General features: G+C 38.5%; 1 protein-coding gene across 1 annotated transcript; it reads left to right on the top strand.

Annotated features, from left to right (window-relative positions):
- The first annotated feature begins 608 nt into the window (after positions 1-608).
- LOC137722858 (phloretin 4'-O-glucosyltransferase) lies at positions 609-2,377 on the top strand. The gene has a single exon (XM_068461958.1). The coding sequence runs from the start codon at positions 771-773 to the stop codon at positions 2,214-2,216; it is 1,446 nt and encodes a 481-aa protein (XP_068318059.1). The 5' UTR covers positions 609-770; the 3' UTR covers positions 2,217-2,377.
- Positions 2,378-17,218: the final 14,841 nt, after the last annotated feature.

Here is a 17,218-nt window from a genome sequence, read left to right as displayed (position 1 = left end):
CATCCAGGTGCATGCCTTCATGTATTCTTCGTCATGAACCTACCAAATCAATACGTGCCCTTGAAGTCTGCATCTTAAAAATTTGCACCAATCGTTTCACATATTTGTTCTCAAGATGAAGTTTTTATTTTGCTTAGTAGCTTGCCTCCTTATTCTTCTTTTCCCTCTACTTTATCAAGATTTAAGCCTATTCAGTAGTTATTTATCTTCTAGGTTTTGGACAATATTAAACCTCTTGAACAGGTTTCAACGATTGAATTTAATATACCTTTGGACAATCCTAAATAGATGACTATGTCCTTTTATTTTCATAATCAAAATCCTACTTAATGATAAAAAAAAATAAAAAAAATAAAAAAATCAAGTGATGTGCACTAATAGAAAATAAGCACATTAATCAATACTGAAATAATAATTCAGTCATCAACAACTACGTCATATAATTTAAATAGATGGTTTCCTTAACATTATCCATAAATTATGCATGCATTGGCAACCACAAGTATCCTTCTCATCTTGGCAAATTTGTCTCCAGCGTCTTCAATTCGTCACCACAGACGTCACATTTCTACCCCCAATCCCCCATTTAAGCCTTGCCATCCTCTCACCGCACTCCCCACCTTGAATGTATACTCCCACAAGAATTTCAACTTCACTCAGCTAATAAGCCCACAACACCAAATTTTTCAACAATCAACTACATACCTACTTATTCTACTTCCAATAACTCCACACTCCACCGCGCACCTCCGGCAATCGCATACGCCGCCATGGTGCAACACCGCTTTCTACTCGTCACATATCCAGCTCAAGGCCACATCAACCCTTCCCTCCAATTCGCCAAGCGCCTTATCAACACCACAGGTGCGCATGTCACCTACGTCACCAGTCTCTCAGCCCATCGCCGTATAGGCAATGGCTCAATTCCAGATGGATTGACCTATGCGCCCTTCTCTGATGGGTACGACGACGGGTTTAAGCCCGGTGACAACATCGACGACTACATGTCGGAGCTGCGGCGCCGCGGAGCACAAGCCATCACCGACCTTGTAGTCGCAAGTGCAAACGAGGGTCATCCTTACACTTGCCTAGTCTACTCATTAATTGTCCCTTGGTCGGCAGGGGTGGCACATGAACTTCACCTCCCAAGCGTGCTGCTTTGGATTCAGCCAGCCACGGTTTTCGACATCTACTACTATTACTTTAATGGGTACAAAGATCTTATCCGGGATAATACTAGTTCTGGTACGAACAATGTCCTTCCATGTTCAATTGAATTACCAGGTTTACCATTATCTTTCACAAGCCGAGACCTTCCCTCCTTCATGGTGGATACAAATCCGTACAATTTCGCCCTCCCGTTGTTTCAAGAACAGATGGAGCTGCTGGAAAGAGAAACCAATCCGACCATTCTAGTGAACACGTTCGATGCACTAGAGCCGGAAGCCTTAAAAGCAATTGACAAGTACAACTTGATTGGTGTCGGGCCATTGATTCCGTCCGCTTTCTTGGACGGCAAGGATCCATCGGACAAGTCATTTGGAGGCGATCTTGTCCAAAAATCAAGGGACTCTTCGTACCTCGAGTGGCTGAACTCGAAGCCAGAAGGGTCGGTGATTTATGTGTCCTTCGGAAGCATTTCTGTGTTGGGAAAGGCCCAAATGGAGGAAATCGCAAAAGGGTTGTTGGATTGCGGCCTTCCGTTCTTTTGGGTTATTAGAGATAAGGTCGACAAGAAGGGAGATGATAACGAGGCGAAGCAAGAAGAAGCGATGTTGAGTTGTAGAGTGGAATTGGAAGAGCTCGGGAGGATAGTGCCGTGGTGTAGTCAAGTGGAGGTTCTCTCTAGTCCTTCGTTGGGTTGCTTTGTGACACATTGTGGGTGGAATTCAAGTTTGGAGAGCTTGGTTTCAGGGGTGCCCGTGGTGGCGTTTCCTCAGTGGACGGACCAAGGGACGAATGCCAAGTTGATAGAGGACTTTTGGAAGACAGGAGTGAGGGTGACACCAAATGTGGAGGGGATTGTTACGGGTGAGGAGCTCAAGAGGTGCTTGGATTTGGTATTGGGAAGTGGGGAGATTGGTGAAGAGGTGAGAAGGAATGCTAAGAAATGGAAAGATTTGGCAAGAGAGGCTGTGAATGAAGGGGGCTCTTCGGACAAGAATCTCAAGGCTTTCTTGGATCAGATCAAGGTTCTAAAAGATGTTAGGCACTAGTTGGACGGTGGGCTGGGGCCTAGCGCCTATGCTGCTAGGCAGGGTCTAGGCAGACGCCTAGGTGGATTTAATTAAATCTATTATACTTCATGTAAATAAATGTATGTTTATGCTTAAATATATATATATATGATTGTGGACATCAAAATTTCGGTGAAATAAATGTTGACCAATAATTAAAATTTCAACACTTATGTGTCACATAAATTTTACACATAACGTGTGACTCAATAAAAAATCGAAAGAAATCAGAAAAGTCATCAAATATGACATGTGTCAACACTTGGCAAAAATGATTTATTTCATCTTAATATCATATTCAAAATTAGGCCTTGAAAAAGTCTATAAATAGAAGCCAATTTCATTCATTTCACTTCATCAATTCACATCACACTAAAACCTTGAAGCTTTGAAACTCTAACGCTCTCAAGCACTCCCGAAGGATCAAGAAAGCCCTCTTCGTTCCCTCAACCTTCAAGATCAAGCCCCGACGGCCCTTGAAGAAAGTGTTCATCGTTCATCATCCGTTCATCTTAAGATCAAGCCCCAACGGCCCTTTGGATCAACAGTCCATCCACAGATCTACACTTACGAAAATAGAATCAGAGGATCAAATTGTAAAAAAGATTGTAACCCCAAAATTAATACAAAATATTATTTTGTACACGTGTTCTTGTTTTAGGAAAATTCGTGTTTACAAATTTGGCACGCCCGGTGGGACTATCTCTACCTCTCATCTTTATCTTCAAATCCGCAAAAAGCACAAATGGCATCAAGAAAGGATCAAGTTGTTCCCGCAACCAAAACGAAGAACAAGAACATCCTCGCCGTAAGTGGTGATATTTCGGGCATCACAACCCGAAGCAAGGCAAGAGCTCTTTCTGCCACGGCTTCTGCCCCTGCATTAACTTTGTTGAAGGAACAAAATCACTGAGGCACGAGCCTATGATCACCCTGGCCTTGCTAAGGGTGCTAAGAGAGGAAAGCCCGAGGAAGTACTCAGAGTCCCTACTCTCCAATGCCTACTCGAGCGGCAGCATAGCCATGCAAGTCATGACCACCGGAGCAACTTCAATCGAGGAGCAGCTAGCTCAAATGAATGAAGCAATCACAAAGCTCACACTGAATATGAAGGAGAAAGACTTGCAAATTGCCACACTCGTCAACCAACTAGATGCACATCCCGACGTGAAAGTCGACCCAAAGGTTGGTGCACTAAAGAAAGAAGTCGACGAAGAAGAAGAGCATCTAGCGGAGAAAGTCAAAGAGAAGCTAAAGCCAGACCAAGCAACGGCGTTCATGGGATCTTTCTCTATCCAGCAGTTACAGGAGATAATCGCAAGCACAATCAAGACACAGTACGAAGGAAGCTCACATGACTCCGTGCTGTACCCAAAGCCCTACTCCAAGAAGATTGACTTTTTGAAGATGTCGAGGGGTTATCAGCCACCAAAATTCATACATTTCAATGGAAAAGGAAACCCAAAGCAACATGTCGCCCATTTGCAACAATGCTGGGACAGAAGGAGACTACCTCGTCAAGCAGTTCGTGTTCTCACTGAAAGGTAACGCCTATGACTGGTACACTGACCTCGAGCCCGAGTCTATTAACAGTTGGGATCAGCTAGAAAGGGAATTCCTCAACCACTTCTACAGCACGGGCCGCACTATAAGCATACTGGAGTTGACCAGTACGAAACAGTGGAAGGATGAACCTGTCGTCGACTACATCAATTGATGCCATTCATTAAGTCTGGATTACAAAGATCAGCTTTCTGAAACCTCCGCCATTGAGATGTGCGTTCAAGGTATGTTGGGGGTTACATTACATCCTCCAAGGCATAAAACCAAAAACATTTGAAGAGCTGGCAACTCGTTCCCATGACATGGAGCTGAGTATCGCCAATCACGGGAAGAAGAAGCTGATCACCGAGTTCAAGAAGGATAAGGTGTTCGCCCCAAATATAGACAAAACTGGGAAGAAGCCCGCCAAAGAAGCTTTTACTGTCAACACTACCCCCATCAAGACCTCCTCCATGCCCATCAAGATCTCCTCTAAAAACAAAGCAAAGGAGATAAGGAAAGGTGAGCTTTCTCGCACCCAAGACAGGTACAGAAACACCTTGAGGGAACTGGAGCAGAAGACGAACCCTTTTTCTAACTCTGACATGGCTACAATGTTAGACGACTTGTTGGAAAAGAAAGTGATCGAGCTACCCGAATGCAAGCGTCCTGAAGAGATGAATTGCGTAAACAATCCTAGGTACTGCAAGTACCATCATATTATGAGCTATCATGTTGGCAAGTGCTTCGTCCTCAAAGAACTCATTATGAAACTAGCACAACAAGGGCAAATCGAGCTCGACCTTGAAGACACGGCTGTAACGCATACTACTACAATTGTGTTTGGATCATTCGATCATGTGCCTCTCCAAGTGACACCTGACCATTCCTGTTAATGCTTAAGCTGCACAGCATCTTCTGCACAACCATCGTTGGAGGCAAGTGACCAAGATGCACATACCGATGATGAAGAAGGATGGACATTGGTAACCTACAAAAAGACAAGGAAGCCAAAACCACAAGCCATACAGCCAAAGGTGGAACAAAGAGGAAATCACCACCGCCATAACAATAGGAAGCCTAAAAGAAACATAAAGACTGATAAGCCAACATTTGCTGGGAAACCTATGAACCAAGAGTCACCCATTCTCGTCTCCTTGCACGAGTATTTCCCGAAGGACTTTTTCCAACAGTGCACTACCGTCGCCTGTCATATGGTTGAAGTAGAGATGAAAAAGCCCTCAAAAGGCAAAGTTATCACCATTGAAAGAGAAAATACCCTCATGCCCGAAAAAGGTCTGCTAACACACTTGAGCATCGAGGAAGCCCTACGATTGCCAAAAAAAATGCGAATAGCACTAGCAGCGGTCTTGGCAAGTCCCGACGACCACGAAGTGCAAGAAAGCAACGACGAAGGCTTAAAGCTTCAGCCACATGAATGTGCCACGCAATCAACTTCACTGACGAAGACTTACTACTGGGATCAAAGCCTCACAACCGTCCTCTTCATCTTGGGGTACGTAAGGGAGCATAAAGTTAACTGCATGCTTATAGATAATAGGTCGGCCACAAACATTATGCCAAAGTCAACAATGACCATAATCGGCATCAAGGTGGATGAACTGTCCCTAAGTCGTCTGTTGATCCAGGGTTTTAACCAAGGAGGACAAATGGTGATAGGCATGATCCGAGTAGAGATGACCATTGGTAAACTCAAATCAAGCACGATATTCCACGTGATTGATGCAAGAACTTCCTACAACTTGCTCTTAGGAAGGCCTTGGATCCATGAGAATGGAGTAGTGTCATCCAGCCTCCACCAATGCTTAAAATTCTACAAGGACGGAGTAAATGTGATCCAAAGTGATACCAAACCATTCACCGAAGTTGAATCACACTTTGCAGATGCGAAGTTCTACATGGATGAAGACATGGTGCCTGAAGCTCTTCCAGAAGAGATCAAATCCACGGGCAAAGCAGCACCTAAAAAGCAGGTGAGGCAAGCGATATCCAAGAAGCAAGAAGGGCAAGCTGTGCCATCTTAAAGCAAAAATGATGACGAGCCTGCTAAACCTGCAACAACCAAAAGGAGTAGGACGCCTTCAAAAGGACCGAACACACCCATATTCTGATACATCCCGATGTTAAGAAGAAAGAATGGTCAATCCCCATTCTAAACTGGAGGAAGAAAAGCCGATACATAGTGGCACAAAGATAATGTGAAGTTGCTCAATACGAATACAATTTTGCCTCTGACACAGCTAAGCGACGCTAAGGTTGCAAGACTACCACAAGGCTTGATAAAAGCTCTGCCAAAGGGGGTGGAATCAAGCTTTCTTCCAACCAAGAGGACTGAGGAAGGTTTTGATCCAAACACCTACAAACTCACGTCGAAGGCTGGGTATGACTTCACTTCCTCTTCGAATCCTGGAAAGAAGGTTTCAAACACTGTCAATGACAAAGAATGTAACCTCACCAAGACTCAAAAGAAGTTGAATGAGCATGGTTACGGAGTTGACAACAATAAAGCTGGACTTGGCTTCACACCAAATGCACCCATGATGATTTCAAACAAAGCGAAAAACGCTAGCGCTCAATACGTCAGCGTGAGCATTGAACAAGATCAAGAAGAGCCCAAACCCGCCCCTCGAACGTCAGTCTTCAATAGGATGAATCGTTCAAGACCCAGAATTTCAATGCTTAATCGCATTGATGGTCAAGACCGAACCTCCGTCTTTAAGAGGCTTAACGCGCCAACATCCCAAAGCTCTATTTTCGAAAGGTTGTCAAAACCTAAGAAACAAAGCAACACGGCTAGCTCTCCTCCACGACGGTTAGCTTCGGAAAGACTTGAAGATAATAAGAAACCTTCTAGAAAAAGTGAGACAACGCCAAAGGAAGAAAAGCTCGACGGGCTAGCAGAAAAAGGCAACGTTCAAAGCTTAATTCCTTCAAGGATGAAACACCAAGCAATCTTAGAGGTTGACACAAATAGACCACTGAAAGTAAGAAGGCGTACTGTCATCTACACCGAACAATCTTCATGCCAACAAGCTCGAAATGACAGTACTGAAAAGGAGATCCAAGATGTCTTCTACATCACGATCCAAGAAGGCAAAAAAGACGAAATCCTCGAGGAAGATGTCACTGCTGCATCACCACAGCTCAAAGATGAGGGGCAAACCATGGTTGATGATCTCAAGGAACTCAACTTAGGCACAAGCGAGGAACCAAAGCTTATCTTCGTAAGTACATTATTAAGTGTGGACGAGATAGAGGAGTATTACCAGCTGCTATTAGAGTACAAAGACATCTTTGCTTGGACCTACAAAGAAATGTTCGGCCTTGACCTTATCATCGTTGTGCATCATCTTACAGTCAAGCCTGGATCGCGACTGATAAAGCAAACTTAAAAACGCTATCAATCCCAGCTCATCCCACAAATCGAGGTCGATTGACAAGCTAATCGATGCAGGCTTTATTCGAGATGTGCAATACCCCAAGTGGATCTCCAACATCGTCATTGTCCTTAAGAAATCTGGACAAATCCGTGTTTGCCTAGACTTTTGGGACCTCAACGACGCTTACCCGAAGGACGACTTCCCCTTGCCAATCATTGAAATCATGGTAGACGCAACCACTGGCCATAAGGCATTGTCATTCATGGACAACTCTTCTGAATACAATCAAATTCGCATGGCCCTCGAAGACGAAGAACTAACAGCCTTTCGCACTCTAAAAGGTATCTACTGCTACAAGGTGATGCCCTTTGGTCTGAAGAACGCTGGAGCTACATATCAACGCGCAATGTAGAAATCTTCAATGACATGCTACACAAAAATGTAGAATGTTACATAGATGATGTGGTGGTCAAGACAAAGAAAATATCAGATCATTTGAAGGATTTGCAAAATAGTGTTCGAAAGGCTGCGAAAATACAACCTCAAGATAAACCCGTTAAAGTGTGTATTTGGCGTCACCTCTGGAAAGTTCCTCAACTTCATTGTCAAGCACCGTGGTATTGAAATGGACCAATCAAATATCAAGGCCATTCAAAGCATGCCTGAGCCAAGAAACCTGCACAAGTTGAAAAGCCTGCAAAGACGGCTAGCCTTCATCAGACGCTTCATCTCTAACCTCGCAGGGCATTGTTAACCGGTTAGTCAACTCATAAAGAAAGATGTTCCGTTCGTATGGGACGAAGCATGCCACAATGCTTTTGAAAGCATAAAAAAATATTTATCAAGTCTGCTTGTCCTGGGGGCGCCTGTGCCCGGGAAACCCCTCATATTGTACATTGCCGCTTAGGAAAGCTAAGTTGGAGCACTCTTGGCACAATAGAATGAATCCTATAAAGAATGAGCGCTTTACTACCTCAGTCGAACTCTCACGGATGTTGAGTTGAACTATTCCCCAATAGAAAAGATGTGCCTCACTTTGGTGTTCGCCATTCAGAAGCTCAGACATTACATGTATGCTTACACCACCCATCTGTTTGCTAAAGCTGACCCCGTCAAATACGTCATGTTTAAGCCAGTCTTGACAAGGCGACTCGCTAAATGGGCTTTGTTTTTTATTTAATATGAGATCATCTAAGTCCCAGCTAAAGCCGTCAAGGGACAAACACTCGTAATGTGCTATCCCACCTGCACTTAAGTTCTAATTCTTATAAAAAAAAATATTATGTTGTATTTTATTTTTTTGGAAAACCTTGGTAGTATGAGGAAAATTTATTATCATGACAAAAAAGAAGTTGCACACCCCTCATAAAGCAAAAAAACAAAAAAAACAAAAAAAAAACAAAATACAAGAAAAATGGAGGGCATGCACCTTATCCCTCTTGAAAAGAGAAAGAGAGGAGAGAGAGAGAGAGAGAGAGAGAGAGAGAGAGAGAGAGAGAGAGAGAGAGAGAGAGAGAGAAGGGGAACATATACCCTTACCCCTCTTGAAGAAGAAAATACAAAGAAAAAGAGGGATGACATAGGACCAACCCTCTCTAAAATAAAACCTAACATGTACGAACCTACAAGACAAGCTACAAAACAACAAAGGAAAATCCAACAATATTAGGTAAAAACATATCAAGAAGGGAAGACAAATTTGTAGGCCGACATACTCAATAAATCTGAATGCAGAAAAGGGAAGAATATCTATAGGAGAAGTGGCATGCCAAAGAAGTGAAAACGAGAGAACCAGAAGCAAAGCAAGATATCACATTAGAAGAGTCACTTTCAAGCCATAAATTTGCTCCAATCGAACAGTAGGTTAATTGGTGATAAATCTGAGTTTTGTGATAGGTGTTATAATGTTGTATGTTTGTGGTTTAGCTTTGTTTATTATTTGGGGCTTTTGAAAGTCTATATATGATACTATCTAGAGGTCTATTTTATGGTACGAAATTGGCTGTATGGGTGGTTGGTCATCTCTAGGCATTAGCAACATGTCATCCCTCAACTAAGTCTCTAGGTTTTCTGTACTAGCCACTCTTGGGCCTATAAGGAGGATTTTTCTTTTTGAGTTGAAACCTTTTTATGTATTTCCTTTATTTACTGTTTTGTAAATGTTGCAGAGATGAACTATTACTCATGCTTTGTTTACAGAAGTGGCATCCTTTATGTATGATAATCCTTTCCATAGGCTAGCTAGTTGCAAGTTGTACTGTGTCTATTTGGATTTGTTTAATGAAGTATTCTACCATTGATGTCCATTGATGAATTTGACACCAAGTTTGCGATTTCTATTTAAAGAATTTTAAAAGGGAATTGTTATTAGCACTTCAAAAATCTTATATTACACTTCAAACCTTCTATAATTAGAAAGAAAAATGCACTCTAGAATGAGATTTCTAGAGTGCAAAAATAGTTCCCTTTTAAAACACTTGATTTTGATTCTTAGTAGTCTGTCTAAATCACATGCCAACATAGTTAACATAGTTTTCAATTTTATTATCTTGAAGTAAGTTGATGGAGAAATTAGGTTTTCATCCATCTTTCTTCTATTTCATTGATTTTTTTAGAATAAAACCTTTTTTTTCTTTTTGCAATTTAATTTTTATCAAGATTCTTAGGTTTTAGTGAACATCATTATTTCAACAATAAAATATACATGGCAGCATAATTAAATTTTATTTCTAAAATATATTCATTTGGTGTTTGCATTTGATATATTATATTAATTTATGACTAAAATTTAAATCATACATTTCTGTTTTTAATTTGTACTTTATTTTATTTTGCAACCCTTTTTTTTTTAATTTGTACTAGTTTTCTTTTTAATTTTAATTTGTACCCATATATTAATTTCTTTTTGAGCCCATATTTTTTAAAACTTCATTTGTTCTCATAACTTTTTAATCTTTTATTTGCACCGATAAGTTATTTATAATGTACCATTCTTCTTTATAAATGTACCACTTTGTTATATGCAAAAGATACCCTTTTTTTTTTTTTTTTGTAAAACTTTATATTTAAAATGTACCAATTTATTATTTTGTATTATTACGTTGTTACTTTTTATTCATTTATTCAATCAAATTTTTTGAAATTTTTTTATTGTAGCCATTTCTAATAGTAATGTAAAGAGGGATTTTAAATTTGACATTTGTATGTCATATATTATACACACAATATGGGATCATAAATCTCATAAAATGTCAAACATATAGAAGGGTAATATAGAGAAACTAAATTTTTTACATCAAATTTGCAAACTAAATGATGTGGTTGTAGATGATTAAATTATTAATTAAGTGTCTATTATTATTGACCATGAACTTAAAGTATTAATTTTCAGTCTAGAATTTAAAGCCTCCCTAAAATAAATGAATCTGCATTTTTGACCATGAACTCTATTATTATTTGAAGGCCCACTACTCCATTGAATGACAGAAAATTAAAATTTAAACACGCTTGTAAATTTAAACCCATAAGATCTGGTTCTAATTCTCTAGATTATTGTGGTACTTCGTCCATTTTTTCATACCGACAATGCTCTGGGCTCTAGACTAATATGATAGACTTTTCAATGTGACAGAAATACAGTTATATACACAAAATGTCATAAGACAAGTAGTTAGATCTTCGAAAAAAAACTCCAACCACTTTTAACAATAAATATACAAAATTGTGTTCACGGCACATTGAAATATTTATCCTTCAACAGATCCCAAATGTTAGTTTCTGTCAATCTATTATCAAATTGGATAAATTGGGGCCCCATTTATCCAGAAAAGAACCTCAGTGGATAATTATTGGCATCAAATACTCTCAAAAGAAATGGAAGAGACATCTATCTATCAACAACCTCTATCTCACAGAAGAAACCAAAGCCCTCGTTGAAAAAAGAAAGGAAAGAGGAAAATTAAGAGAGAAAATACCACAGGAACTCTGCTCGAGTCACTTATACTTGGATTTAATTGGAAAAAATAATTTGAGCGTCGACCAAGGACAAAGGTATAGGAATGAACTGACAGTAGTCGACCTCACAATTAAGGTTCACATTTGTTCCGAAATTAGCTCAAAGATACTTAATGGTTTAATAAGTTACCATAAGAAATGCTAAAACAGATTCTCTCAAAAGTAATTTTTTTAAGTTCTTTGTTACCTCATATTTTAAGATAATATTTTATAATGTTGACATGAGAATTGATATTAAACAGTGAAGTGACAGATAGTGCATAAAGAGTCCCAATTTGAAAGAGTTTTCTTAACATTTCTCAAGTAACTACAGGCTCATTTGGTAGAGAGAAATGAATTGAAATACATGAGTTATTATTTTTAAGGTAAGTTAGAAAGAATAAATGAAAAATATGACTAATTTGGAGGTAAGCGATAGATTGCTCGAGAATAAAAAATTATTTTCCTCTAGGCGCATTAACCTTGCTAGGACTGATGAAGAATCACAACATCTACCTCTTCAGCTTTAGATTTGATTATTGAGATGTTCCAGGATCAATCGTTTATGCGAGAAAATGATCAACGAACTATTTATTTATTATGGTCATAACTATTTTTGTATTTATTTTTTACATTAGAAAATAACTGCACTATTTACTTGTCATAATCCTAACCATTTTCCCCTTCTTTCATCCCCTTAGCTAATTTTGAGTGCTTAGCTGCTCAGCTTAGTTAAATCCCTCATGTAGCCTCTTGAACTCTTTGGTATTATTCAGAATGAATATACACGGGCTAGAATTTCATTTGCTGTGAGGTGTATATATGTTTTTCGTGATATGCAAAGCAAACGACAAGCTAAAACATGTATTGTAAATTTTGGTTGCAGTCTGATTTTTCAGATATCACTGATTTTTTAGATATCATTGATTTTTCAAATATCATCATGGATGACGTTTATTTTTTCCTGTAGTTTGGCTTATATACCAAGAGGCAACCATGCAGTGCCACGTGGCTATCTTATTGAAAATTTCGGGGTTTTTTTGTTTTATTCTTGTTTGCTTTTAGCATAATAAGCAGGGCCGGCCCTAAGGGTAGCCGGGGTAGGCAGTTGCCTAGGGCCCCCAAGGTCGGGAGGTCCCAATTTTTTTTATACATCCTGTATATAAGATATAAATATAGAAAACATAAAAAAAATCACAATTACTTTGTTGGTGCAGTGGAAACGATTCCACTCCGTTTTCTTTGGGGTGGGCATTTCGAAACACCTTCTAGGCATTAGGTTTTGCTTTTTTTTTTTCAAATCTATGAAATTAATGGTCCCAATGGGCCAAAGTTATTTTTTTTTTCCTTTTGCTTTTGAAAGTAACCTCCAAAAACAAACAAACAAAAATCATAGAAAGGGTGAGATTTACTCCCTATCTATATATATAAAGGGAGCACCCCAAAATAGTGAAACATTTAAAATATCATAAATTGCCCCTTAAAAATTTTAAAATTACAAGAATTAAAAGGAGTTAAAATAATTCAACAAATATTAATTTAGAATGAATTTAAGATTTTCAACTTTAGAAAAGAAAAAAAAAAAAAAAAAAAAAACTTCACATTAGTGGGTGGTTTATGTTTAACTTCTTATTTATGTTCAAAAATATTTTAAATAAAAATTGTATAAATAGAAAAAACTTGAGTTTCTTAAATAAAAAACATACAAAGGCCAATTGTCGCACATCTACATGTGTGACAAGAGGCTAGTGAAATTAATGGCCCCATGTGCAAATGCATTTTTTCTTTTCTTTTGCTTTTGAAAATAACAAAAACCAAAATAATCATAACTTTGTAATCCTTTTTCTTTCAACTTCCCAATCTTTCCATTTCTATTGAATGTTTAAGCAACTATCACTTGGTCCTAAAGATTGTAATTCGAGGTAACCAAAACTTTGAATTTAAATTTTCTTTTTCAATAATTTATTGTTAAACTAGGTTATTCTAAAATTTGATTCGCTAGTATGATGTTGATTTTAGAAAGAACACAAGAGAACCACTTGGCGTTGTTGAATTATTATATTTGTCAATCAAGTTTTATTGTTTTTTACTCTCTTGATCATCAAGTTTTATTGCTCTTCACTCTCAATCTTAGACTCTTGACTGCAAACACTTAGTGTATTTGCGTCTAAAGACATGTGACATGTAATATTTAAGTAATGTTAGTATATCTGTTTCATTTTTATATTAATTTTTAATAATATTCAATGAAGAAATAGACTTTTTATGTAATTGGCAAATTCTTTTTACTACATACCAATATGCAAAGAGTCCGAGAACTTTCGGGCCCCACTTTGAAGGCTCGCCTAGGGTCCCCAAATTCTCAGGGCCAGCCCTAATCATAAGACATGCAAATGATCACATGTCGCCGATGGTAAACCGGTTGAGGAGGCACTCTTGCTATTCACAGTTTCACTCTTTGTCTTTTAGAGTAAACTTGTCTGGACCCAATATTACACAAGCTGTCCCGCGTGCAACAAAAGCGAAGTTGACAGACTCTTTCTCCAACACAGTTACAATTTTGTCTCATCCTATCATTTATTAAGATTTGGATTCCATTTGGATTCAAATGGTGGGAATCTTAAGAATTCTCACATCTTAGTCATTCATCGCAATTAAAAATTATTTGAATTTTTTTATTTAAAATTAAATATAAATAGTACCTGATGAAAACTAAATGTACAATAAACGGTTAGGATGTGAGGATCCTTAAGATCCCCACCAAGAAGATCCGGAGAGGATCCTCTTTCCTTAGTGTACCATGATTTCACTGACGATGGACTCAGGGGAGAAATAAAGCTCCAGGAGTTATGGACTCTCTTTTGAAGCACAAGGAGCATTTGAGGATGTGTCCCCACTCCAGCAACATTGCTACTGTCCGCACTTGACCACCTGCTCAATCCGTCAGGTGTAGGGTTTTATCACAAAAGGCATCGGTGTTAGTTAGAGTGGGGTAATTATATTTAAAGGGCTTGTTCTCAAGCCTTCTGACCGATGTGGGACAGAGGAATTCTAACACTCCCCTGCACGTGAGACCCCATTTTATGGGTCACATGTGAAGTTCCACACATCGACAACCACGTGGAGCCAAACCAGGGCTAACTCGTTCGCACGGAGCCAATGAGGACCCACCCATTCACGTGGATGTATGGGCCCGTCCCCTAGCTTTGATACCATGTGATGAGTAAATATTAAATTATATATTTTACCCTATTCTTAGTATTAGTTTATTGATTATTTTGGTAGAATTTTGATACTTTGCTTTTTATTTTCAACATAAGACATTCGACTTCCTCTGGAGTAGAACGTGATCAAATGGGCGAATTTTGGAGTGATTCAAATTGGAGGACGTTTGTGTGTCTCTTGCCATCTTTGTGTCAAAATTTGGGATTTTTCTACCAAACGGTTATTTTCTGGCGATCAAATAAAGAAGCAGTGCGCGTTGTTGAAAAGTGACGTTTTTGGGCTTAAACTAAGTTTTTGGAGCCCAAGATGACCTCAGATGGGTTCATGGCCTTTTGGAGAAGTGTTCAGAATAGTTCAAGCTTTGAACTCAACTATGTTAGGCTAGTTTTGGAGCTGATTTGGGTCCAAAACGTGGTTGTGCAGACGGATTGCATGTTTGATATACATTCTAGCTTGAATGCCACAAGTAGAATATGCATAAGGAAAACCTAACCTTCAAAGTTGCAAGGGTAATTCATAAGTAATTGGTAAATCTACATAGGATTGTTAAGGGGACGGCGAAACCCTAGGTTTTTACAATTTGGTTTTCATTACTTTGTCAAGTTATTTATTTGTTTTAATTTAAAATTCGTTTTTAATATTGTAGATCATAAAATCAACTTTTTCCAATCTTTATTTTTAAATAATTAATTAAGATTTGGTATTTACATAAATTATTTATTCAATCCCTACAGAAACGACCTTGCTTGAGCCGTTTATACTACAACTACTTGTTCTCTTGCAAGTATTTTGTGTGTTTTTATCCCTACTTTGGCAAGTGGTAAAATCCCTATCAAGAAATTGGCGCCATCGCCGAGGATTGTTTTAAATAATTTGTGTTTATCAACTCTTAGTTAATTATTTTTGTATATATCTTTTTATTTACTTGGTTTTATTTTATTTTAGGTAATAATTTGCTGGTTTTAAGAGCATTGCAGCAATGGTTTGGTTTAGAGCCTCACAAGAAGTACCTACAGTTTGTGCTCTTTGCAATTTGAATACGCATGATATTATGTATTGTCCTCAACGGCAGTTTTTTCCAGAGTTTGTGCAGCACCATATCAATATGAAGAACAATTTTCAAAGGCCTAGGTGCACTTCCTACTCAAATTTTTAGAATCCATCATGGCCAGTGCATCAAAATTCTATGTGGGTAAGCAATCAACAGACGTTTGAGCAACTCAGTGGGTCACAAAAACATTCTTGGGAGGACCAGATCACTAAATTGGAGGAGTCCACTAGGTTGTATACGGAGAGCAGTACCCAAAAAACGCAGAATATGATAAATTCAATTGACAATCTAGCGCAGAAAATTGGGCAACTCACATATCAATTGGCAGAACAAGAAAACGATTCCAATTCCAATGTCCATAATCAACCAATTGCGAACCCACAAGGTTCAAAGGAGTGCTCAGCAGATCAAACATTGAGATGGGAAAACACCAACGATAATTGGATGGAAGAGTATGAAATAGAAGAGCCATCAGCCAGTGACACATGCCCAACGAAGGAAACAACACTAGCTGACCCTGAACTTTCCCCTGAATCTGTTATTACCCAAGTGATTGAGCCACCTATGCCTTTTTCCCAAAGGCTGTAGCAGACCACAATAGATCAGCACACTCGAGATTCTCTGCAGACACATGCAAAAGTGTACATTAATATGCCGCTACGGGATGCAACTGAGAAAGCTCCAAAGCAATCAAGTCAACCCACTAAGCAGCAAGAATGCATGAATATTCAAACATATTTGGATACAAGGCAGACGGGTGGTGAGGAGAAAATTTTAGATGTTGTAACAATATGTGCGCTTGCACAACTGATGCGTGATTTATACGCACACAAATTAAACCCTCTTTTCGTCAAATTGTAGTATATGTATAAGTAGGGATCGTTCTGGACCGGGGATTAGGAGGGATTGTTAATCACTTGGATTTGACTCAAAAAAAACGTAAAAACACAAAATAAATGTATTTCTAACTAATCTAACACTTTAAAATAAATGGGGGATTGGTTTTGGACGAAATTAAACTAAAATAGAAACTTGGAAACAAAACAGATTGTACAAACGAAATTGATGGAATAGAATGAAGAAAAAAAAACTAGTTAGAGGGTTCCTTATCCACACATGAACATAAGCATATAATTTGACTCCCAGTTATGACTTCAACAAACGATGAATGACAATGCTCCAAGTTAATTAGGTCCGCTTAAATTAACCGTCAGATTTCCCTAGATTCATTGGATTGAATGGGATACGCATTACAACCAAATTATTCCTAATCAAAGTCTCTCACATGGAATACGCATGATAGAGACATTCAACAAAGATCATTAAGTTCAACGGAAATCATAAACATTGACTAGGCATTCATAACTATGAAATACGCATGTTAATCCAGCCTAGGGTTTACTAAACACAATCGTGACTAGCGATTTTTACTACTCATGAATATAAGTTCATAACGATTAGGTGAAATTCCCTTATATCCTAGCATCAAGTCTTAGGCATGCAAATTAAGTGTCGACCCTCAACCCACATACATAAACAAGTTCTTAATCAAAACAGAAAAGTAACCCACATCTAAAGTTCATGAATTCATAACTGGAGTAAATCAAATCATAACCAACATATGTCCATGGCTTCAAATTCGCCTCTAACTAAAAAGAAATTAGTTTCACATGTTTAACATAATTGAATAACAAGTTAAATTAAACATGAAAACAGAAACAAGAAAAGAAAGAACAAATGGATGGAAAGTTAGCTACGGGGTTCATCTC

The sequence above is a fragment of the Pyrus communis genome, chromosome 17 (assembly GCF_963583255.1).
Source record: "Pyrus communis chromosome 17, drPyrComm1.1, whole genome shotgun sequence".
NCBI lineage: Eukaryota > Viridiplantae > Streptophyta > Magnoliopsida > Rosales > Rosaceae > Pyrus > Pyrus communis.
Note: the sequence above shows the minus strand (reverse complement) of the source record. Positions and strands in the feature narration are given on the sequence as shown.